This window comes from Melozone crissalis, unplaced genomic scaffold, assembly GCF_028551555.1.
Source record: "Melozone crissalis strain CALT ecotype California unplaced genomic scaffold, PUWL_Pcris_2 ptg000062l_1, whole genome shotgun sequence".
Taxonomy (NCBI): Eukaryota; Metazoa; Chordata; class Aves; order Passeriformes; family Passerellidae; genus Melozone; species Melozone crissalis.
The window spans coordinates 1,784,518-1,807,711 of NW_026535840.1; the positions used below are offsets into that span (position 1 = coordinate 1,784,518).

Below are 23,194 nucleotides of genomic sequence, written 5' to 3' on the forward strand. Positions count from 1 at the left end.
GTGTGTGACTGATGGGGAGGCTGTGCCTTCTCAGAAAGCTGTGTCCTTGCAGAAAGCTGTGCCTCTGCAGAAAGCTGTCCCTTTGCACAAAGCTGTCCTGCTGATGCTCTGCTTGCTCACCACTTTCCCAGCAGCCTGGCCACAGGGCTTTTGCCTGTCAGGATTTCCAAGTGACAAAATGCCAGAGGAGAAGTTAACCTGCCCTCAGAGTGGTTTGGTGCTCCAGCTGGTGAGGCCTCTGGTGGCAGCTCCACAGGAGAAGATGTCACCATCGGGGTCCCACACGCAGAATGCAGACAGAAGAGTGAAGAAGAGTGAAATCCAGTGAAGTCGGTGGCACCGGGGGGCTCCAGCGCTGGCTCTGTGCCTCTGCCCTGCAGCCAAGCCTTGGCCCAGCTCTCCCCCTGTCCCCGCTGCTCCCAGCTCCAGGGCAGGGCTCTCTTCCCGCAGAAAGCCCCACTCTGGGCTCGAGGAACCTGCCTCTGTTTTGCACTGAGATTTCACAGAGACAAAAGGCTCCCTCCCCTTCTCCCCCAGGAGCGGGGAGATCTCCTGCCCTGTCTCAGATTACACTGGGGAAGGGCCGGCAGAGCCCAGGCCAAGCTCCAGCCCTGCCCAGCCTGCTGGTGACAGCACTGGCACGGGTTGTTCCTGTTCTGCAGAGCTCTGCACCCTCTCCTTCACCCTGCAAAATCCCTGCCAGACAGGGTAAGGGCACAGCTTGCCTTCACAGAGGGATCTGGTGTCCAACTCACTGTGCTATTAAGGAATTTTTATAGGTTCTTAAATTCCATGTTGCATTAGAATAATCTTTTTTTCAACTGTCTGCATTGAAAATAAGACCTTAAGTGGATTAATCTTCCTTTTCTTTAAAGGGTGAAGTAGGTAACAAAATTAATTCACTGCTCAAAACATCATCTGCACAGCCACCTCTTAGCAATACTACATATCGAGCCACTACTACCCAAAAGTCACATTGATTATAGTATATTATATTATATTATATTATATTATATTATATTATATTATATATATTATATTATATTATTATATTATATATTTTGTCCATGAAATCCATGGACAAAAGCAGAGTTGATATAGTGTGACTCTATTATAATATATATATAATATAATAATAACAGTATTATGCATTGTACTGCCCATCACTACATGCTCAAATCACCAGGCTGGAAATGCTGAGTGCACATTCTTTCCAAGCATATTACTGGATGCCATGGATGGTCTGAGAATTTACAGATGTGCTGCCATCCATAAATGTCCCAGTACAACAGTCACTCATTTTTCCTCTCCTTGTTATAATGAAAACATCACCCCTCCACTCAAAAAAGAAAAAAAAGGAAAAAAAGAAAAAAGGAAAAAAAAGTTCTTAGCTTGATTTCAGGAGGAACATGAAGAGAAAAATCAGGTTCAATAGTGGTAAGCAGCTAATCTGTATTTTCATCTGTTTAGTCACATTATACATGGCTTTTTTACACCAGAGGCAGCATTTTCTCTATTTATGAACACCCTGAAGTTGCTTTTGCAAACTCTTTCCCAAGACTTCACAACTTGTAACATGAATGTTCTAATAGTTACATTTAATGTTAGTGAAGTGTTTAACTCACCTGAATAGCACTCCAAGTCTTTTATGGGAGATATAAATTACCTCCTGTGGAACAGACAGGAGCCCTTCCAGCTGCTCAGAGAGCTTCCACAGCTCTGCTGTTTGTTTAATATTAGAGTGTCCAAGCTGGGAATGTAACAAGGCATCCACCCAGCATGTACCTGATACCTGGAGGCAAAATTCCCTTTTCTCCTTCACCTGGTGCTCTGTGTTTTACAGCACAGCAGCTTGGTCTGTGAGACAAGTGTGTCCTTGAGAGCAGCACTGCCAGGTACTTCTGTCTGCAGCTGCTCATCTCTACAACAAATGTGGCAGCAATTCCTGCTTTTTACATCTGATCTGCTGGCTACCACCCAGCCTTGCTAAAAAGGGACCAAAAATGAAGGCTGCACTTCTCCAGCTGTCTCTGCCCCTTGCATGATAAAACAGGAATGTAACTGGATGATCCTGTGTCAGGAAAACTGAAAAGATTTAAGCAATACAGGGAAGAAAACCCCACTGAAACTCAAATCCTGTATACCACCAAAAAAGTTGCAACAAAATAATAAAGCAAATTGGTACTTGAAAGATACCTGCTGAAAAGCAGGGTGGGGAGATTTCAGACTGGAATTCCTTGCAGTTTTTCCTCCTCCCCACTCTTCCCCCTACCAAGCTGTGTGTGATGAAATGGGAACAGCCACTCAGTCAATCATCCCTGCACTGTGTCCCTCAGAAAATAACCTGGGAACCCATTTCCTATCAGAACACCTGGCACAGGGAATCTGTCACTGGGCTGGAATCCAGCTCAGGATTCCCATCAGAACACCTGGCATTGGGAATCTGTTACTGGGCTGGAATCCAGCTCAGGATTCCTATCAGAACACCTGGCATTGGGAATCTGTCAGTTTGGCTGGAATCCAGCTCAGGATTCCCATCAGAACACCTGGCACTGGGAATCTGTCAGTTTGGCTGGAATCCAGCATTGGGAATCTGTCACTGGGCTGGAATCCAGCTCAGGAAATTGCTACAAATAAACATCAAACTGCAGCATGCAACAAATCTACCCAGCAGCATTATTCTGCTGTCCTTTTAAAGAAAAGAATAAAGTGAGCTGAACTAATATTTGACTATATACAACAACTTGGAGCATCATTAAATCACACCTGCAAAGGTACTGATTCTTACACCTGCTGTGGGGCACCTGATCCAAACCCTCAAACCAGTTGGTTTTCACTTGTTAGAGACAATTCAAAAGCAGCTGGATACAAGAAATCAAAAGCAGCATCACATTTTCAAGAAAAGTTCGGGTATTAAATGCCTAGAAATTCAAAAGCAACATCCCAAAACACAATTATGCCACCACACACACAATGTCAGGTGAGATTTGGTGTTCCAAAGCTCTAGTTTACATTCTGTATGGTGGTGCTGTGGATTATATAGAGGATGAATAAATAAGGGAAATTGGTTTTACTTGAAAGCAATGCATTTTGTTATTAGAGCTTTTTACTACAACTTTTGTGCAATGCATCAATGAGACCCAGTGTGCAGAAGCATCAAAGCTTGTTGGAGGAACACCGGCAGTTCTGATGGCTGAGTGGAAGTATCCATTATTCATGGCATCTTTATTGTCACACTCCATGGCAATGTGCAGGTCCCAGCTGAAGTTCTGCTTGACCCATTTCTCTGAAGGTAGCAGTGTAAGTGCAGTGACTGTGCCACCTACACATTCTGCAACCTACTGCTGGCTGTAAGACTCAGTCACTCCAAATGAATTCTTTTATCTTTTATATTTTAAAATAGAAACTGCACTGAACAAACGCATTCAAGGTAAGAACCTGACCTGGGTACACAAACAGTACAGAAAAGCAAGAGAAAAAACACATTTTGTGCACATTCCTGACAAAATGATCAGTGAAAGTTAACTGTTACATAAGTCCAAACACATTCACACAGCATATTAAAGAGGGACTGGAAGCCATTCCTCTCTCAAAGCAGTTAAACACTGAAATGAAGTTATGTTACAGGACTGGGCTTTATAATGTTGGAGCCTGTGTTATCCTAGGCCAGCCTGCATGCACGGGGCACTTGGATCTTTCTTCAGCTCATTCACAGACATCCACGGGGCTGAATGGCATTTTGGAAGGGTTAAACTCATTAATTTGCCCTCATTAGACAAAATAGCAAAAGGGAGGGAAATAAGTCTATAAACAGAGATCAGGTTCCATTTATGGCCTGCTGTAGTAGGGCTCTCTACAGAACAAAGCAGCCCAAGATTTACCACTTCCTACTGAGCATCTGGGATGAGTTAAGGAGTCCAAACAGGTGGGATGCCAAGGCTCACCTTCAGCAGCCTTCTGCCAGTAGCTGGGACATAACAAACTCAGAATACAAAGACTGTAAGGTGGGAAACGTGGACATGAAACACAAAAACTTGGTTCATAAATCAAAACATAAAGACTGATTCTCCAACCCCCCATTACTGATACTCTATTCAATTTTCCTTAGAATCAGTTCTATTTCTGGAATAACACTAAGAAGCTTTAGCTAATACACAGCATCAGTGTGGGTCACACACAGAACTTTGTGCTGTTTGGCCCAGCAAGTCACACAGGCTGTAAGAGGAGCCTGTTCTCCCTCAGATTATTTGTGCTTCAGGACATTGGTCAAGCTCTGTGCAGGTTGCAAAACCTTTCCTTGGTTGTTTTCCTGTTATTCTTTACCCATTTAATTTCCTTTCCAACATAAATGCAGACTGTACATAGTATCTGAAACACTATTACATCAAATCAATATAAAGATTACAGTCATTCTAACAAATACTCTTTTTCTTAAATATTGTAAAAATCTGTATCACTCTAGCAAGTGTCTCACAGGGCCCTCACTGAATGAGATGAGGAGGCCTGCTTGTTCTAAAACTGCTTCCAGCTCAGCAGTTTAAGGTAAAAATACCCAAGCAAAATATTTCAGATGTTTCAGTGTGCCTAAAATGTTTTTATCTTAAATTCTAGACTAATTTTCTTGTATGTTCACATGTACTGCTAAAATTCAGGAACAAAGTATTTCAGATGCAATTTTTTCAAGTCCATTTACACAAATGGTGCTCAACGTCAAAAATTAAACATGCTGTCAACAATCTGTACAAAGGTAAAGGTGAAAAATAGAATTTGATTACAAAAGAATTTAACACCATCTGTACACCACAGATAATGCTTTCCATAAGATAAATTTATCACCATCCTCATTCAATCATTCTGAGATGTTATCTCCAATTTTTAAAGCATGTATTTTCTGTGTGCTTATATACAATTAGTGTTTTTATAGTATTTCCTGCTGGACTGTGAACAGCTCAGGTATTATACAATGACTCAAAGGAGATGAATGAGGGGGAAGTTTGTGCATGTTACTTGAATGAAAGATATTTCACTTGTCTAGCCCCAAAAGAGCCAAGAAAGGTAAGGGATAAAAGCACCAGCTTAGACTCTTTTGAACATAAATTCAGGCATTTTAATGTGTATCTCATTAAAGCTACATGAGTTTCCATGTAGGTTATTCATACATTTTATGGCACTTGGACTTTCCTAACAGGTATTTAGTTACCTAGGACATCTAGGCTAAAAAAGAAAACATCTGCTAAAATTAACCATTTCTGTAAGAAAACACTTCTGTCCCAACTTTCAAACCCTTAATTTTCCTGAAAGTTGCACCAAAATACAAGTGTTGATATTTCACATTGAGTAAGGTGCCTTTGCCAAGGAAGTCACACAAACCTGTGAGTTTCCATCTCTGGTGATGTGTGAGCACAAAGAAAGGCCACCTCACCCCTTGTCAACAAACCAACCGTGTCCTGCTCCTTTGCAATTACAACATGCAGCACAGTCACTTGTGGATCCAGCTGTGGTTGGACTGAAGTCTCAGCAGTCATCACCCACTCTGGCAGTCCAAATTTCATAACCCAAGGCAGCTGACACTGGCAGCTTTTCTCCAGGTAAGGCATTATTCTGACATCTGCTGGCCTGGCATCCAACTGGACATCCGAACAGACTGCATTTGTTATTCAAAAGGAGTATTTATATTAATCCAAAGGTAAGAACAATTTAGTGAACACAAATGAAACACATTTAAACCAGCCCCATGTATTTTCATATAAATCTCACAACTCTACCAGTATTTTGGTAGGTTTCTATTGCTTTCTAACTCATCCAAACTGCTGTATTATTACAAGGCTTTAATACAGCAGCTTTGGGAAAGAAAGGTATATTTGGAAGGGAAAAAAAGTTGTGACAAGTGAAAACAAAAAAAAAATCCAAGAAGCTGTTTTTTAAAAAAAACTTTACTTGTAAAATTAAGCAGCATGCTACTTTGTGACTTATATTTGAATTTAAAAAGACTAATTAGACCGAAATAAAGACAAAAACCAAAAAATGGCAAGTCTATAAATAATGAAAAATTTGATTTCACTAGACTTCAATGAAAAACATTTGGTAATTAAATACTTGCTACTGTTTGTTACCTTGATGAACTTTATTAGGCTTAAAACTATAACAAAGTTCATCCTAAAACTTTTCGCAATGCAAAATTATTTTCACTCGAGGAGTGTCTCAACTTGAATGCTAAGAATTACAAGCAATCTTCTGGAGCAGACACATTCATAAAACTTTATACATCTTTTGGAACTAAGATATTTATACTACTAAAATCAAACATGCATCACTTCCCATACATTCTGGTATCATGATTTATATTACATTATGTAACACCATTCTTCTAACAGCAGCAGTTTATCATACGTTTGCTCCGTTCTCTTTGGATTTCTGATCTTTATCTTCGTTCTTCACCACGTCCTTCAAAGGGAAAAAGGGACAGGATGAGAGGAATTGCAGAATCTACACTTCTCATGCAAACTGTAAAGCAGCAGATACTTTATGAGTTTTATGAGACAGATACTGTTTGTATCTTTAAGATACTGTGTGAACTGTTAGTTACAACCAATTCTAGGATCTTCCTGAAAAACTGAAGGGTAGAAATGCTCTGGAGCTTCTGGGTTTTGCTTAAAACTCATTTTACTGAGATACTCCTACATACTGAAATAGTTGAATTCTGCCTTGTGAAAGTACTCTTGACCAGTAAAACAGAGGAGCAGATTTGGACAAGATCAGGACAGGAAAACATTCAGACAGTTTGAGATCTACATGAATAGTTATGCCTTTTTAAAAACACTGAAGTCAAGAACATATGTTGCAGGTTAAGGAAAAAGACACATTTAATTTAATTTGTTATCTTTAAATATTCAATCAAACATTAAGCTTCTTCTCTAGATATGTTAAGATATTCCTGCCCTGAATTCACGTCAAAATTGTTTTTATATTGGTGTGTTTGTTTCAATAATTAGTCTACAGAAGTTTGTCTACAATAATAAAAACCAGAATTTAATTAAACAATTCTTACCTGTTTGAGAACACTCTGTATTTCATCCATAACAGTAGCTAAATTTTTGATTGTCTTATTCAGCTGACCCTCAAATTGCAATTTTTTATCATCTGAGGTCTTCAAATTTTCTTGCAGTTGGCCAAGGTCCTTTTTTACTTCTTTCAGCTCCGCAGACAGAGTTTTGTTAGAATTCTCCAGTTGTAGAATCGTTTTCTCATCCTCATCTTAGGAAGGGAAGAAATGAAAATGTCAAGTCACTTCCAATGCTGGGTACTTTGTAATTTAATATTCCATTTGTGTGCAACACCATAATATTAATTTTTAAAGAACATTAAAAACTGCATTGAATTACCATTTGATAATACTTAATTCTGACCACATTTAAAGTCTTGCATTCAACTTGGATAAAATTTAATCACAAATATGACCCAAATTGATTTCTCTACTAAAGAAGTCTCAGTGCCCTGCACCCCTGTAAGCACTGCCCTCAAAGTAACATCCCACCTGTTTTTTCCTCCAGCAGCTGCAGCTTTTGCTCAATCTCTGCCCGCACCCTTTCGCTCTTCTCCAGCTTCTGCAGGAGGCTGCCCACGTCCACCATGGCCCCGTTGTACACGATGAGCCCCACGTTCTCCTCCACAGCCTTGCACTCCTGCTTCACCGTGGGGGATGGCAGCAGCAGCCGGTTCCCTGCAGGGGGAGGGCACAGTCAGGCCAGAGAGCAGCCTCAGATACCCCTCAGTGCTGGTCTGTGCTCCCTAAACACAGGGTCAGGCCAGAGAGCAGCCTCAGATACCCCTCAGTGCTGGTCTGTGCCCCATAAACACAGGGTCAGGCCAGAGAGCAGCCTCAGATACCCCTCAGTGCTGGTCTGTGCCCCATAAACACAGGGTCAGGCCAGAGAGCAGCCTCAGATACCCCTCAGTGCTGGTCTGTGCTCCCTAAACACAGGGTCAGGCCAGAGAGCAGCCTCAGATACCCCTCAGTGCTGGTCTGTGCCCCATAAACACAGGGTCAGGCCAGAGAGCAGCCTCAGATACCCCTCAGTGCTGGTCTGTGCTCCCTAAACACAGGGTCAGGCCAGAGAGCAGCCTCAGATACCCCTCAGTGCTGGTCTGTGCTCCCTAAACACAGGGTCAGGCCAGAGAGCAGCCTCAGATACCCCTCAGTGCTGGTCTGTGCCCCATAAACACAGGGTCAGGCCAGAGAGCAGCCTCAGATACCCCTCAGTGCTGGTCTGTGCTCCCTAAACACAGGGTCAGGCCAGAGAGCAGCCTCAGATACCCCTCAGTGCTGGTCTGTGCTCCCTAAACACAGGGTCAGGCCAGAGAGCAGCCTCAGACACTGCTCAGGGCTGCTCTACCCTGAATAACCACATAATTCCAGAGAGTAACCTCAGACACTGCTGCCCTACCCTCAACAACCACAATGCCATCCTAGAGACCAACCTCAGACACCTCTCAGTGCTGCTCTATCCTAAATAACCGCAGGGTCATTCCAGACCAGCCCCAGACACCCCTCAGGAGAACCAATACAGACCAAGGTTGCTGCTCTATCTTCAACAACCACAGCATCATTTTAGAGATCAACCTCAGATACTGCTCAGTGCTGCTCTACCCTCAATAACCACAGGGTCATTCCAGACACCAGCCTCAGACACCTCTCAGTGCTGCTCTACCCTGAATAACCACATCATCCTAGAGACCAGCCCAGACACTGCTCAGGAGAGCAAACACTGACCCAAGGCTGCTGCTCCATCATCAATAACCACATCATCCTAGAGACCAGCCCCAGACACTGCTCAGGAGAGCAAACACTGACCCAAGCTGCCGCTCTGTCCTCAATAACCACAGGATCATTCTCTAGACACCAACCCCACACACTCCTCAGGAGAACAAATACAGACTCCAGGTTGCTGCTCTAGCCCTCACACTTCTCTCTCTCCTTCTCCTGACCCCAATGCTCCCCCCTGCCAAAAAGCAGCATTCTCTTTCAAGACATCATTCTGTGCCTCTTTCCTGCAGGAATCGTCTTCAAAACTCAGGCTCCACTCTACTACCTGCAGCTCTGAGCCTCCTGACTTCAAAACTAGTAACAAGGAATGCTGTTCATCAATATTGAACATTAACCTCTGTCCTCTTTCCTGTTCCAAGACATTAAGATTTATCCTAGAGTTGCAACATTATGTGTTGGAAGCACAAAAAACCCTGTTACTTTTGAACTGCCAAGGATGTGCTTTTCTAAACTGGCTCAAGTAGTTTCTGCAAGAAATCAAGTACCTCAGAACTCTCATTATCACACAGAAATAACTCTCTGCAAATTTGTGGGGAAAAGAAAATACCACCTAGCATATCTTCCTGTAGCTCTTGGGACTCCTCTTGGTTTTCCTCATCTTTAGAAGTGTCTGTTAGTCTTCTGTAAAAGCAAGATTCTCGAAGCACTACTTTATTGAGCAGCTTCTTGACCTACAACACATGGAAGGAAATAATTAATAATTATTTAATACCCAGACATCCTGTTACCTAAACAAGAACGGTTTAGCTTGGAGAACTTAAAAGAAATTGCACAGCTTTTTGAATTTTAACATACTGGGGCTTAAAATGCAAAAGTAAGAAATAATAAGAATAAAAATAAGAAAAGAATAAATACAATTTAGAGACAAAAGCTACATATACAGTATGGGCATATTATAAACTGCAAACTTCACCTTTTCACTCCCAGTCAATTTACAAAAGCTTAAACTCTGATTTCATTGTAAATATGAAGTGGCTGCATAAAAATAAGAGATCGGGTATGCAAGCAAAGCCTGTAGAAGCTAAATTACATTTATCCCAGTTAAACCAGTCCTGTAACATCTGGAAAGGTTTTTAGCAGTACACAAAACCTGAGCCCGTGACAGGTGAAGTCCAAGAGTGTACAGGATCTCCTCCATGTCCTTCTCCAGCAGGTATCCACAATGACTTTGATCAAAATAAACAAAAGCCATCAGGAGATCCCTGTTAACAGTCACCATCTGGGTCTTGTCTTTCTCCTAGAGAAAAGTGATTATGGCATCATTAGGGAGTTAAAATATCATTCCAAAAATATTCCAACTTCTGACCTAACAGAAGTTTATTCTCTGTTCATTTTATTGTTACTTTAAGTAAAGTAATTAATGTTACTATCAATTACTTAGATCACTTTACTTAAGACTATTTTAAGCTATATATGAAAAGTAATCTTTCAGTATTTAGAAGAAATACATCACAATGGATAGTAATAGCTGGTAGACACAATTTCCTTTTGTTCATGCTAGTATGTAAAACATGGACATAGAATTAATCTAATTATAAACTAGGAAACATCCCCTCTGCCCTCAATCATTTACTTAACAGCTGCTTTCAAAGGGAAAACAGCTCTTATAATAAAAATAAAGCTAAGCTGTAATTAGGACACCTCTAACAAGGTGTGTGCAGTCGTTAAGAAAGGTGTTAATTACTTTATCTTTGGATGCCCTCTCTTTGCAATGTTTATTTCCCTCTTTTCTGTCCTCCCGTTTGTTCATCTCCTCTTCGTCCCGATCTGCAAGACAGAAAGGAAATTCAGCATACCCACAGCACACCCTTGTATAACCATCACCAGAATACATAACGCCACTATAAAAGTCACATAAACCCCCTAACATCTGCAATATGCTTCCCTGAAAAATTATTAAAAAAATGCATTCAAGTGAGAGCTGTTAAATTCTGATTTTTCTCTTATTTTAACATAAGCCATTTATAATTTTTTCCCTGTGTTTGTTTCACACACAGGACAGCAGAGCTGAAACAAATGCAAACTAGGCCAAAATGAGTGCTGCCAACATGTCCATCTATTTCAGTGGTGTGCAGGAAATCACCACAATTCTCCCTAATGAGGCTTGGCAGAGTCTGCACTCAGCTATGGTTATTCAAATTCAGTATTATTTACTCTCAAATATTTCATACAATAAACCCATATACACTATGTAATTAAAACCATGTGCTTATGTTGAGTGAGAGATGACTCTTCCTATGACTTAGATTCTCCAGGAAGTTACAGATCACATCACTTATTACATGTGAATTACAAATGGCAGGTTTTTTATCTAAAGGCAGGCAGTACAGAAAAACCAGACTGAAAGAGAGATAGAAGTGAACCAACTGCTGGGATGGATTATGGCATGCAGCTCTGCACCTTCCATGCAAGTCTTGGGACAGAGAATCATGTCCCAAGTTCAGCTTTAAGCTCACCTTCCTTGTGAGGAAAACTTGGGAAAAACTATGTATTACAACACTTGGCTAATTTTACCAACCCTTTTCTGAGAACCAATTGCCTTCTCCTGCACCTCCAAGGCTTGTTGGGTTTTCTCAGCAACTCTTGACTGGGAATGGGACAAGGACAGACTCTGGGAAGCAGCAGCAGCACTTGTACAGAACAGACAAGCCCAGGCCACTCTTACAGACAAATTATAAGAAATAGGAGTTGTTCTGGAAACCACAGATTAGCATCAGCTCCTTAAGGCTGGTGCAGTACTCTGCCAAAAATACAAGTGAAAATGCTGGGACTGCAGTTCAAACCATGCCCAGCAAAACCTCTGCACAGAAAGGCAACTGCCCCAAAGTGCAAACCAAAAAGCACACAGGATGTTTTACACCTTCCTGACCCCCTGAGCAGGGGAAGAGCTGCTGCCACTGCCTGCAGCGCCCTCCAGACCCTTCTCCTGTTTATTCAGCTAACAACTCCACCCAAACAAAGAACAACCTCCTGTACCATGGGCTGCAGAGCACCCACACTGCACTGTGTCCTAGCCAAAGCCAGGATGGCATTCCAGAACTGAGGAGCAGGAACTCAGGCATGTAAAAGTGGCTTGGTTTTTCAGAGGTGCTGAATACTCACATCTCCTACTGACTTCAATGGGAGCTGTGAGTGGTCTGCATTCTGAAAAAAATAAAACCACTTCTATATGCATGCCTTGCTGGGAGCAGCACAGCCTGCTCACAGTCACTGTGTTCATCCAGGGCCTGCCTAAAGGTACTTACATCTGATGTACAACTGGTTAAAATTCCCAGAATAAAATCAGCTTAATAGTGCAATTTTGAATTGTCTAGTTCCAGTGCCTTCTCCAGCTTGAAAGAACATAATCAGTGATGATAAAAAAAATGTTAAAGGTCACAAAAGTCATAGTTCAAGATACCTTCATCTTCATCTTCAGCCTCTTCTGCCTCCATTGGATCGTATTCTTCTTGATTATTGTCCTCTTCTGTTTCTTCTTCCTCTTTAGAATCATCTTTCCTTTTATCTTCCCTCTGGAACAAAAATTCCTAAATATTTATCTAGTCAGAATCAAAACCCAGCAAAGTAAAACCCTCATTGCCAGTCAAAATTTGCCTACATTACATACATACATAAGTCAACTAAGAACACAGATACAAATTTATATGATACAGCTGAATGTTAAAATACTACTCCCAATACACCTGCAAAAATTTTAAATTACTGAATATAATTGAAGCATATTTAAATAGATCAAAAAGTCAAATCAATTAACTAACATAACAAGAGCTGAGTTTCTGAAAGGAGCAATGTAAAATAGAAATAGAAACACTTCAAAATTTATCCAGACAGGCTAGACTGCATATGAACTAACTACAGACCTTCTTTTCATCTCTCTCTTCTTTTTTATCTTTATCGTCTCCAGATTTTCTTCTTTTAGGTTTTGGATCATCTGTTTCATCATCTTTTTCTTCTTTCTTTTCTTTTCTCTCATCTTTTTTGCTTTTTTTGTCCTTTTTGTCCTCTCTCTCTGGGAGAGAAATCAGTGCTTTGTAAATTCTGACACCAAAATCTCTCTGAAGCATTTCATTGAAGAGTTCTGCAAACAATGATACCTGCACACAAAGAAGAAAAGTGACAAAAACTTTTAAAACATGTATTAAAAACTTGTATAATTATGATAAAATAGCTATGAGGTGCTGTTGGAACACAGGACATCCCTCTGGCTGTCCTGGATGGCTTGAGCCCCTGCCAGGGGAATCAGAGATCTTGCCACAGAGCCCAAGACTCCTGTGCCTTTGATTTTGACCCATGGAAATAATACCCAACCTTATATGAGGGTCTGCAAGCCACAAAAGTTTGAGTAGAATGCTAGTTAGTTTGTCACAGGGTGAAAAAGCAGAATTTTGGGGTTTTTAGAATGGGGGCTCAGGGTCCCAAGATGGAGGGATTTGGGTGCGCCTTGTCCTTCTTTCTCCTTCTTCCTAGCCTCCATCTTCTGGGTGATGGTGGCACTTTTGGATTGGTTTAGAGTAGGAACACACTGTCTAACATAGGTGATAGGTATTGGAAAATGATTGTAAATAATGTACATGTAGTTTTTAGTATAAAAAGATATATATATATATATATATATATATATATATATATATATATATATATATATATATATATATATATCATAGGTGATAGGTATTGGAAAATTATTGTAAATAAAGTACAGGTAGTTTTTAGTACAAAAAGATAACACCACCCTGAAAGTGTCAGTGTGCCTCAACCCGACCTGCTGGACAGACCTTGGTGGGTCAGGGAAAGAATGTCATAGATAACAGAAAATAAACAACCTTGAAAAGCAGAACAGAAGAATCCTGACTCCTTCTTTGGTTGCTGGGCTGGGAAAAGAGACTCCCTAACACATCTGGGTCATCCTGACCCAGAGATCCCCGAGAAGGTGCAATTTTAGCAACTCCCACCATATCAGAATTTTATGAAGTGTCAGATTTCTTACTATCTGTTTTGAACGTGGAATCCTCACACAACTTTATCTGAAAACCTGTGTGTTCCTCTGGATGCCACGCAGTGAGCGCACTCCTATCGTAACATGTACCAAAGCCGTGGCAACTCAGGAACCTTCACAGGACAATTGGAGAGAAACAAGAAGAGCTAAGAGCGTGTCCCCACCTCGAAGGAGTGCTCCTTGTTGTCCTCCAGCCTGTAGTCCAGCAGCACGCTCAGGGACATGATGCTGCAGTCGAACTTGCCGCTCTTGGCCGCCCAGTTGGGGTGCACGATGATGGCCGGCTCGTCGGGCAGGATGTAGCGCCGCTCGCGCCGCTGCCGCTCCAGCTCCTCCTGCCGCTTCCTCTCCTCCTCCTGCAAGGGGACACAACAGCAAGGTGGAGCACGCTCCAACGGCGCTGCGCGTGCTCTGGGAAAATCCCTGCGCCGGGGTTTTCTCCTGGGAAGGTGAGAGGCCTCAGAGAAAAATGTAAATAATAATCATCTGATTGCTGCTCCTGTGTTTGGCTGCTTGGGAATGTGGCTGGAGATTGTTTATCCAACAGGAGCCTCTTTGACTGGTTCCATGGGAATTGTTTTTACTTAATGACCAATCACCATCAGCTGTGTCGGACTCTGAGGAGTCACAAGTTTTTCATTATCATTCTTGTTAAGCCTTCTGTCTGTATCTTTCTTTTTCTTCAGTATAGTTTTAGTATGGCATTCTATAATATAAAATATAGTAGATAGACTACACTAGACATACTACACTAGGTATAGTGCAGCAGTATAGGATAGTATAATATAGTATAGTATAGGATAGTATGGGATAGTATAGGATAGCATAGGATAGTATAATATAATATAGGATAGTATAATATAGGATAGTATAATATAGGATAGCATAATATATAATATAGTATAATATACTATAATAAATATAATAAATATAGTATAGTACACTATAATATAATATGCTATAATACACTATAATACAATACACTATAATATAACGTAACATACAATAAATATTATATAATATAACCCAATATAATATCATAAATTAATAATAAATCAGCCTTCTGAGAACACAGAGTCAGATTCCTCATCTCTCACCTCGTCCTGGAAACCAACACCACACTCCATAGCTGAAGTTTCAGCCTCTACATGAGTTTTTGGGACTCACTGCTTTCCTGAGCAAAGGAAAGCCCAAGCTGCTGGAAGGAACACACAGATGTACAGCACAGAGAGGTGTTTATTCCTTACAAAGGAAGAGAAAGGTTCATACCCCACCTCTCCAAAGACACCCAACACAGCTCTAACAGCTACAGATGACAATTTATCTAACTCTTGATTATGGAAATGCAATCTCTATAGATATACCTGATGCAAATGAAATGAAGGGTTACCAAATGTAAAACGTCACCATCTTACTGATTGCCGAGAGACAAATACTGAAGTCTCCTGACTACAAAGAAAGTCAAGGCAGAGCTTGTGCTTCATAAAAAGCCAGCACAATCACAGCTCCCCTTGAACCCTAAAGGAAGCTGTGGCAAGAAACCCAAGCTAGTTGAACCCCATCCAAGCTGTGGGAAAAGGCAGCAGCAGCTGACAGAATTAGCAAACAGAATTGGCCTTTCCTCCCCCAACAAGGTTTACAGAGATGTATAAAAATATCAAACTTCCAATCACCCCATACAGGTTAGCAGGTAACATACAAAAAGGCAGGTTTAAAAGCAACTAAAGCACAAGCCATTTTCCAGACACTCTGCCCCTTTTCTATGGCTGGGCTTTGGCCTTACTGCACAGATTTTGTCAATTTTTGTGAAGAAGCAAACCAGACAGGCACTGCAACTACAAACCACAAAACTGAGAAACTCCAATACACAGCAAGTATCCAAAAGTAAAGATTAAATCTTCATAATAAGGGAAAACAAACCCAAACAAACCCAAGCAAACCATCTGCCACGTGAAGAAGCTGGACTGTGAGAGACAGAGGCAAACAGAACTAAAACTGCTTTTCATGTAGGTTTAAGGAGTTAAGGTAGTGTTAAGTGTGTTCACTCATCTTGAGCATGGCTTTTCTCAGGAGGCTTGGATTTATTTTTCCGTAGATTTAAGGTCAAACATTAATTCAGACACCCTTAGTGCAGTGGCACATTTGAGCTGATTTGGCTGACACAAAATAATTCAAACTGGCCAAGAGCTCTTCCCAATTCAAGCTCAAGGTACAGCAAGAGTTTCCAGTACAGTCACCTGAGAACAACAAAATCCCAGCAGAAGTAGGCACATGCCTCTACTTTTTGTGTTTATATATATATTTATACAAATATTTAATATATTTCATATGCACTTAAGACTTAAACCAAGTAAATCCAAATCCTAACCTCTTTATCATCTTCAGATTTCCTATCCTCCTCCTCTTCCTCTTCTTTCTCAGACTTCTCCAGCTCCTTTTGCTCTTCTTTTTGCTCCTCTACTTTGAGCTGCTTTGTCAGCCGAGCTATCAGCTGGGATTTCAGTCCCTTGGAGCTGAGGGTTCGACTCTCTAACTCTTTGCGAAGGTCATTCACCTGGCAAAGGAAAACTCTGTCAGTGGCAGCAGGCAGTGACATCACAGAACACTGGATTAGCAGAGAAAGTGAGGTAAAAATCAACAGCTCTGAAAAGTCAACTGAACTTTTTAAACATGTGCTGAAAAACACTAATAGTTACTGTCACAAAAAACCCCATTGCATTTAAATTGATGTTTTCCACAAAAAACTTCTTTCTGGGGAACTTTTCACAGAGGCGGGGAAAGGATTCTACTAAAGTAAAATAGTTTATTGTTACTACTGCTTTCAAGGAAAGTTTTTATTATGTCTCCTGACAGAGCTTCTTAAAAAGGCAGTAATTGTACAAAAATGTACAATTTTTGAACTATTTTAGACCCCACATTTCTTAGTTAAGTAGTAATCTGGCAGATTACAGCAGAACTCTTGTTTTCCAGTTCATGTATCATAGGTGAAATCCTTTAATTGTACAATTGTACAAAGTTCAGAACAGATTTAGTTAGCTTTCACTTTGTACAAGCAGGAGTCATCCCTGCACACTGTGATACTACATCTGGTACCTATACATTCAGCAGAACACTACTGAATTTTCTTGCTTAGTTAAGGGAACATACTGCTGCATTTCAGGTCACGTCTTAGAAGTGAAAAAGTACAAGTTTTCAGAAGTGTTTGTTACCTTCATTGTTTTTGGATCCAGTTTAGACCAGTGTGTAGGCGTAGAGATCTCTTTAGCTTCCCCATCATCCTTTTCCTCTTCATCCTGACAAACAAAATTTCAAAATTATCCTTCAGAAAGCTTGAAAGCATTTCAGTTATTTTTAAAATTCTGTTGCTGATCTGTGCAAGGTCACAACTGTTTCAGATAGTCTTCTCCTAAAGTTATTATTTAGACAAGTTCACACACACATTCTACCACTTTATAAATGATCACAGTGCCACTCAGCCAATACAAGCCAGATCTGTGGAACACAAAAGGGTGATAAGCAACACCACAAAGGATATTGGGGTTACACAGACACTGCTGGTCTCCAGTAACCACACAGCGGGTGATCTTCCCCCACATTTTAAATGCCCCAAATTACTCTTTGTTCAGTCAGACCTTCCCTTATTCCAAGATGCTGATCAGCCACATGGCCTGAAATTCAGATGTTTCGGACTAATGTTTGTTCAATTTCAAATATCACAATTAGAACTGGCCACGAGAGAGAATTTAGAAATTTCAGAAAATGGCAAAATGTTTGAAGACAGCTATTCATAAACTGAATCTCACTCAACAACTGGTCCCAGATTCCAGCAACTACGTCTACGATAAAGATGTCTGCGCATCGTAAGCACAATTTAATTCCGTTTGTGATATCAGCATACACATTTACAGTTAGTGAACTAGCTGAAATAAAAATCAAAAGCAACATTCACTACACTGCTGAAAGCTGGTTTACCAGTCATTGTTACCAGTTATGTTCCTCCTGTGTATGTATGTTGTGTAGTATGTGGTGTGCATTTTGTGCCTGTGTTCCTGTGCCTGTGAGAAGCAGAAATAGAAAAAGGGATTAGCGTTCAGTGCCTGTTCTCCATCAGCCTCCTTGCGTTCACCCTGAAGCTTCTCGACCAGCTGCTGCTTGTATCCTCGGGAGAGGGTTTCCCACTCTGAGCGGGTGGGAAGGCAATGCCAAACATCCGGGAAAAATAAAACCACTGTCTCCACATGAGCTGGAACCGTACGCCCCTTGTGGGTCTCCTCAGGGCGATGGTAGCGAATCTCTGCAAAACGGTACCTGTTGCAAGGGAAGAAGCATGTTGGAAAAAAAATTCTACAATACATTTTTCAAGAGCCTAGATCACTTGTAGCACATCAAGTAAAGAAATTTTGCTGCAAGACCTTGAGGTTTATCTAAAGAAAAAAATTATGGGAGCCATATTTTCTCTTCTGGCACACTTGTAAAAAGGTATCGCGACTGAAAAGGAGGAAAATCGACAAAATGCTTTTCATAAAACTTGTTGTTTAGACCAAGTAGGTTTTACGTGCAAACAGAAGTCGTGGAAGAACTTCAAATTTAGCATACAATTGGCTTTCCTGGTATAAGTACAACCACAGTGAGTGTTAATGCAGGACAGAAACTCATCAAGAGAAAATATGGCTGTATAACAAACGGCTATTTATTTATAACAAAAGAATAATGAAATGAAGTTCTCTTGACGATCCTCTCCAGCTATGCACAAAATGAAAAATATTTTCAACGCACATTCATTAAAAAAATTACAGTTTAACATGTCAAAATAAACCCAGAATTTTTAATTAGTTCTTAATGCAGTATTCAGCACAGTTGGCACCAATCAAGCTGATTACCAAACAGAACATCCTTTGAGTAGTTCACCTGAACTACCAAGAGCAGTTGACAAAGAAAAAAGGGTTTTCCCAGCCTTTTTTGTTTTGTTTTGTTTTTTTAAGTCCTGGTAACAGACAAGTATTTATTTCTACAGAGCACTTGGCAGTGCAGTGCAGTATGCAGTACTTACCATTGCGTGCACACACTTAAGTCAATCCCTGTAAGAGCCTTGCAACAGCGAATTGCCGTCTTTATCAGCACCGAGGGGTCCTTTTCTGGGTCAGGCCCGTCCAGTGAGGGGGACCAGTGTCCTCCAATAGCCATAGCTTCATCTTTGCCTTTCATACCCACTAAAAACTAGACAAAAAGAGGCTTCTGAATGTTCCCCTGCTAGGGGTAAAAGGTCATTTTCCCAAAGTGCAAAGAATATTTCATAGCACACACACTGAAATCCGTGAATACACCGTGAAATTACTTTGAAATCTGAAAATGAAAATCAGTCAAGAAAGAGTTCAGTTATTTTTTTCCACAGATTATTTCAGCAATGGAATAGGTTTAAAACATCATCACTCATTCTTGCTTTCAAGATTTTCCATCAAGTTTGTTTACTGGTATAGGCTTGTCCCCTTGCAATTCAAAGCTTTCTAACCCAAAAGACAGACAGTAACTTAAATAGTGCCTTAACTCTGATGCACATTTAGAGATGCACCTGCTTAAAAGTGACGAAGAAAAGCTACAGAAGGTGAGACCACAAGAGCATCATACCTATAAATGAAAGTATTCCTGTGTGCTGTAAGTTAGAATTTAACTGGAAAACAAGTCTGTTGTCCTGAAACACCACAGCACTTACAGCTTCTTCAGTTTAATGGTTAAGTTTCACTTAACACAACAACTGCTTAACTGTTGTTTCAGGTGTATTCTCTTCACAGCTGAGCCCTAACAAAATCACTAAGTGCTTGTAAAAAGCAGCTAACAAAGTTAATTGTTTTAGTTTGACTAAGTGGAACAAAGCAGTAAATGTGAAGCTCCTATATGTGGAAAAGAATTGACATATAAACTAGGTCTCTTCAGAGGAAAAATGAAATCATCATTCAGCTGTCTACCAGCTCCTGTCCTACTGTCAAAAACAGCAAAGCTCTATAACCAACCTTTATTGCCAAAAGTGTCTGGCATGGAAGCATATTTACCTTTACAAGTCTAGCAGGATGCTGAAATCCATCCCGAAGCTCTTGGGGATCCTCAGCCAGAGCACAGGACTTGTGGTAGAGATCTTCCATGCTGGGACTGGCCATCAGCATCACCTGTGGGGCAAGTCAGAGCAGTCTGGTGGAGGTCTCACTACAACTGATCAACAACGAGCACCAACACACATACCAACACTTAACAAGGCTGCTCTACACCCTAAACAGGTGTATGATAAACTCCTTCTCAGTTACTATGTTTTGAAGCTCAGCTTTCTGAAAGGCAGCTCTTGCTCTGCACAGACTGAAAAACCAGCATGTCTGATACCTGAGCTTTACAAGTTTTGCACACAGAAGGCAAGTTAGTTAAGTCTCTCTATGTGAATGTCAAAATATGCTGCATCAAGGGCTGTAATCATGTACAAAAGACCCCTTTACCAAAACATTTTCCTAAAACCTGTTCCATTTGAAGTCTGTCATTAAATTAGGTCTGAGATTTTACCAATCTGTGTTAGAAATATTACATTATAAAGATAGATCTCAATTTACTTCAAACAAAAAAATAAATATTGAGATGAACAGGAAATAAGGAAAAAAAATACCACTAAACAGAATAACACAAACTGCACAGAAAGAGTTCAGTTATTTTTTTCCACAGACTATTTCAGCAATGGAATAGGTTTAAAACATCATCACTCCTTCTTGCTTTCAAGATTTTTCCATCAAGTTTGTATTGAAGGAATAAAAAGGACTCCATTAACTACTCAAAATGAATTGCCTAAGAAATCATTCAGAGACCTTGCAGGAGCTGGCTTTCTTTCCTATAACCACATCACTGCAACTGGGTGCAGACAATGGAAGAGCCCTCTGTAAACACAAGATTTAGCACAGCTCTAGTCACAGAAATACAAACTGAATTTCAGCTGTGATTCTTTAAGCTCTACATACTAGTTTTTTATTGAAAACTTTAAAATGCTGTACTTTGCTTAAATGGCTGCAGAATGTCTTCAGTTCAGTTACACCTCCTTTTGCACCCTATTGATTAAAAACTTCTAATGAATAGTGCTATCAGTGGAAAAGCACACAAACCTTAGCACTGTAGAGATGATCAGCATCAGGTGGATCGAGGACAGCAGCGTTCTTATCGATAGGATCTACTTCTCTATGCATTACGTAGAAATTGCAGTAGTTTCCCAGCTGAAAGGGTCTGGACATAGGGAAAGCATCCACCCACGTGAACTGAGCATCAAAGAAGTCGCTGGGGATGTACAGGTTCTGGTAACGCCTCCTCAGCTCCATCATATCACAGCTACGGCTGGAACACAGGCAGGGTGCAAAGATACAGAATTATCGACTATTAACTCAAGAGGTGCATTAACTGGCAATACAACCACTGTATATTTGGTGCTGGATACATAAAATCTCAAGAATATTGCGTTTGAATGTCATGGATGAAGTTTAAAAAAGTAACTATTAAACACTCTTCCCATTCAGGGGTCTGCATGTTAGGGAATATTCACTAAGCAATGCAATAAAGCTATTTTGCAATAGCACTCTAAAGTAACACAGAACATCCAACAAGTTCACCATATGAGGTTCTTAGCCATTACATACTTGACTAGCTAGGTTTTTTGCATGTTACATTTAAAGATGGGAGAAAATAGGGAAAACTCATTTTAAAAACTTATGGGAAGAGCTTGAGAGCCAGGACCATCACTCATAGACACGCGGGTGACCGACACAGCTCCAGCAGCCGCGCCACGACGACACAAGCTGCAGGCACACGCGCACACGTACCAGTCCAAGGAGAACTTGGAGAACTGCACGGTGTAGCGGGGCAGCACGCGGCGCGGGCGGCGCGGGGAGCGCTCCCGGTCCCGCCGCGGCGATCGCTCCCGCGAGCGCTTCCTCTGCGGGGACCTCTCCCGGGACCGGCGCCGCTCCCGCTCCCGCTCTCGGCTTCAACGACACACAGAACGCAAGGGTTTATGCGGGCTGGGAACACAAAGTGACGTCTAGCACAACTGTCAGACACAGCTCAAAAAAGGGAAGAGGTTTCGGTAGTCTCTTTACCAGAGAAACTGATAACACAGCTCCTTACTTTCAGGCAGATAGGAACTCTTCCCTAATTCCTAAGGGTAACACCACCTGTGGCTCTTGCTGACCCACTCTGGAGCAGGCAGCTCAGCTCTGGGTGAGGAAAGCTCTTTATGGATCACAGTCTGGCCTACCTACCTCCTGTCATCCTTTCGGTTTGGCATGGGGTCTCCACCTCGGTCATTCCTGCCAGAAAATCTGGATGGTGGGTCGAGTCTTCGAGCTGGCTGTGGCTGTGAAACCAGACGGACTGGGGGCTGCAGCAAACCACCTGCAACAGAATGGACAGCACCAATACAGAACAGGGGCAAGCACCTACACGTGGCAAACACTGCTGCTTGCAGCTGCTTCACTTGCTGATTTTAAATTTATCTTTTAACAGCCCCCCAAAGAAACTCAAGAGAACTAAACTTTTCTTCACTGAGGCAAGCTGACACTCATCAAAGTGAAATTGGTTAAAAGCATCTTCCTGAGATGGAAGCTAATATAACCTAAGCACACAGAATTAATCTTAATAAATAGCTAAGCCTTTCCAAAAACTTAAATTACAGATATACTACCTACTCATTTTACTGAAGTAAAACTGAAATCTTCATTTTAAGGCTATTCATACATAAAAATAACTGGCATCCTGAAAAGTGATTCCTAAATCAATATATTACACTGCTCACCAATCCCTCAGCAGGTAATTTCTTTGCCTTCAGACATTTCAGCAAGTGATTTAAGTGGAGCAAATGTTACTGAACTCCAATGAACAACTAGGACTAATTAAATTGCAGTAAGCATTTATGCAAAACAATTCTGCTTTGGTTCTTCTGCCCTTGCCTTTACTGTGTTAAGACCAGTCCTAATATTATCATTTCTGTCACTGATTCCTTAGCCACTCAAAGTTCGAGAGACTTCACAGCCTTTGTTTTAGAGTTGCCATGTTTGACAGTGTTTCTTCTCTCAGATGCCCACCTGGCTAATTGAAATTAATAAGCAAAGAAACAACAGCTTTAAGAACACAACTGTGAAACCTGATTTTGTGGAAAACTGCAGAAGATGCTGAAGGACTGCAGTGCTATTAATACTTTCAACTCCTCAACTTGTCTGAGAAAGAACAAAAATTACACTGAATTTGCTTTTGGCTTACAAAATCTTAACATGAACAGGAGTCCATGGGGACTTCAGTAACCAGGTGATTTCTGAGCTACTGCAGGCAACGTGCCTTGCACAAAGGTGCAGGAAGACATA

The 23,194-nt window shown here is 41.0% G+C and overlaps 1 protein-coding gene and 2 non-coding genes across 8 annotated transcripts in view; all 3 read right to left on the reverse strand.

Moving 5' to 3' along the window:
- Positions 1–6,357: 6,357 nt before the first annotated feature.
- CCAR1 (cell division cycle and apoptosis regulator 1) overlaps positions 6,358–23,194 on the reverse strand; it is a 29,602-nt gene continuing 12,765 nt past the window's right edge. For all 6 annotated transcript variants that reach the window (XM_054288472.1, XM_054288471.1, XM_054288470.1 and 3 more), the window contains 17 exons: positions 22,097–22,229; positions 21,659–21,820; positions 20,951–21,176; positions 19,868–19,981; positions 18,871–19,037; positions 17,918–18,128; positions 17,030–17,113; positions 16,189–16,374; positions 13,985–14,176; positions 12,685–12,918; positions 12,225–12,336; positions 10,509–10,591; positions 9,915–10,061; positions 9,375–9,495; positions 7,535–7,720; positions 7,049–7,254; positions 6,358–6,444 (listed from right to left, as the gene is read on the reverse strand). In XM_054288472.1, the coding sequence (XP_054144447.1) occupies positions 6,385–6,444; positions 7,049–7,254; positions 7,535–7,720; positions 9,375–9,495; positions 9,915–10,061; positions 10,509–10,591; positions 12,225–12,336; positions 12,685–12,918; positions 13,985–14,176; positions 16,189–16,374; positions 17,030–17,113; positions 17,918–18,128; positions 18,871–19,037; positions 19,868–19,981; positions 20,951–21,176; positions 21,659–21,820; positions 22,097–22,229 (2,624 nt within the window). In that variant the 3' untranslated portion in view covers positions 6,358–6,384. The remainder of the gene's footprint in view (positions 6,445–7,048; positions 7,255–7,534; positions 7,721–9,374; positions 9,496–9,914; positions 10,062–10,508; positions 10,592–12,224; positions 12,337–12,684; positions 12,919–13,984; positions 14,177–16,188; positions 16,375–17,029; positions 17,114–17,917; positions 18,129–18,870; positions 19,038–19,867; positions 19,982–20,950; positions 21,177–21,658; positions 21,821–22,096; positions 22,230–23,194) is intronic.
- Positions 19,189–19,252, reverse strand: LOC128944962 (small nucleolar RNA SNORD98). Its single transcript, XR_008483844.1, has one exon. It is a non-coding gene; the product is annotated as a small nucleolar RNA SNORD98 (small nucleolar RNA).
- Positions 20,496–20,559, reverse strand: LOC128944964 (small nucleolar RNA SNORD98). Its single transcript, XR_008483845.1, has one exon. It is a non-coding gene; the product is annotated as a small nucleolar RNA SNORD98 (small nucleolar RNA).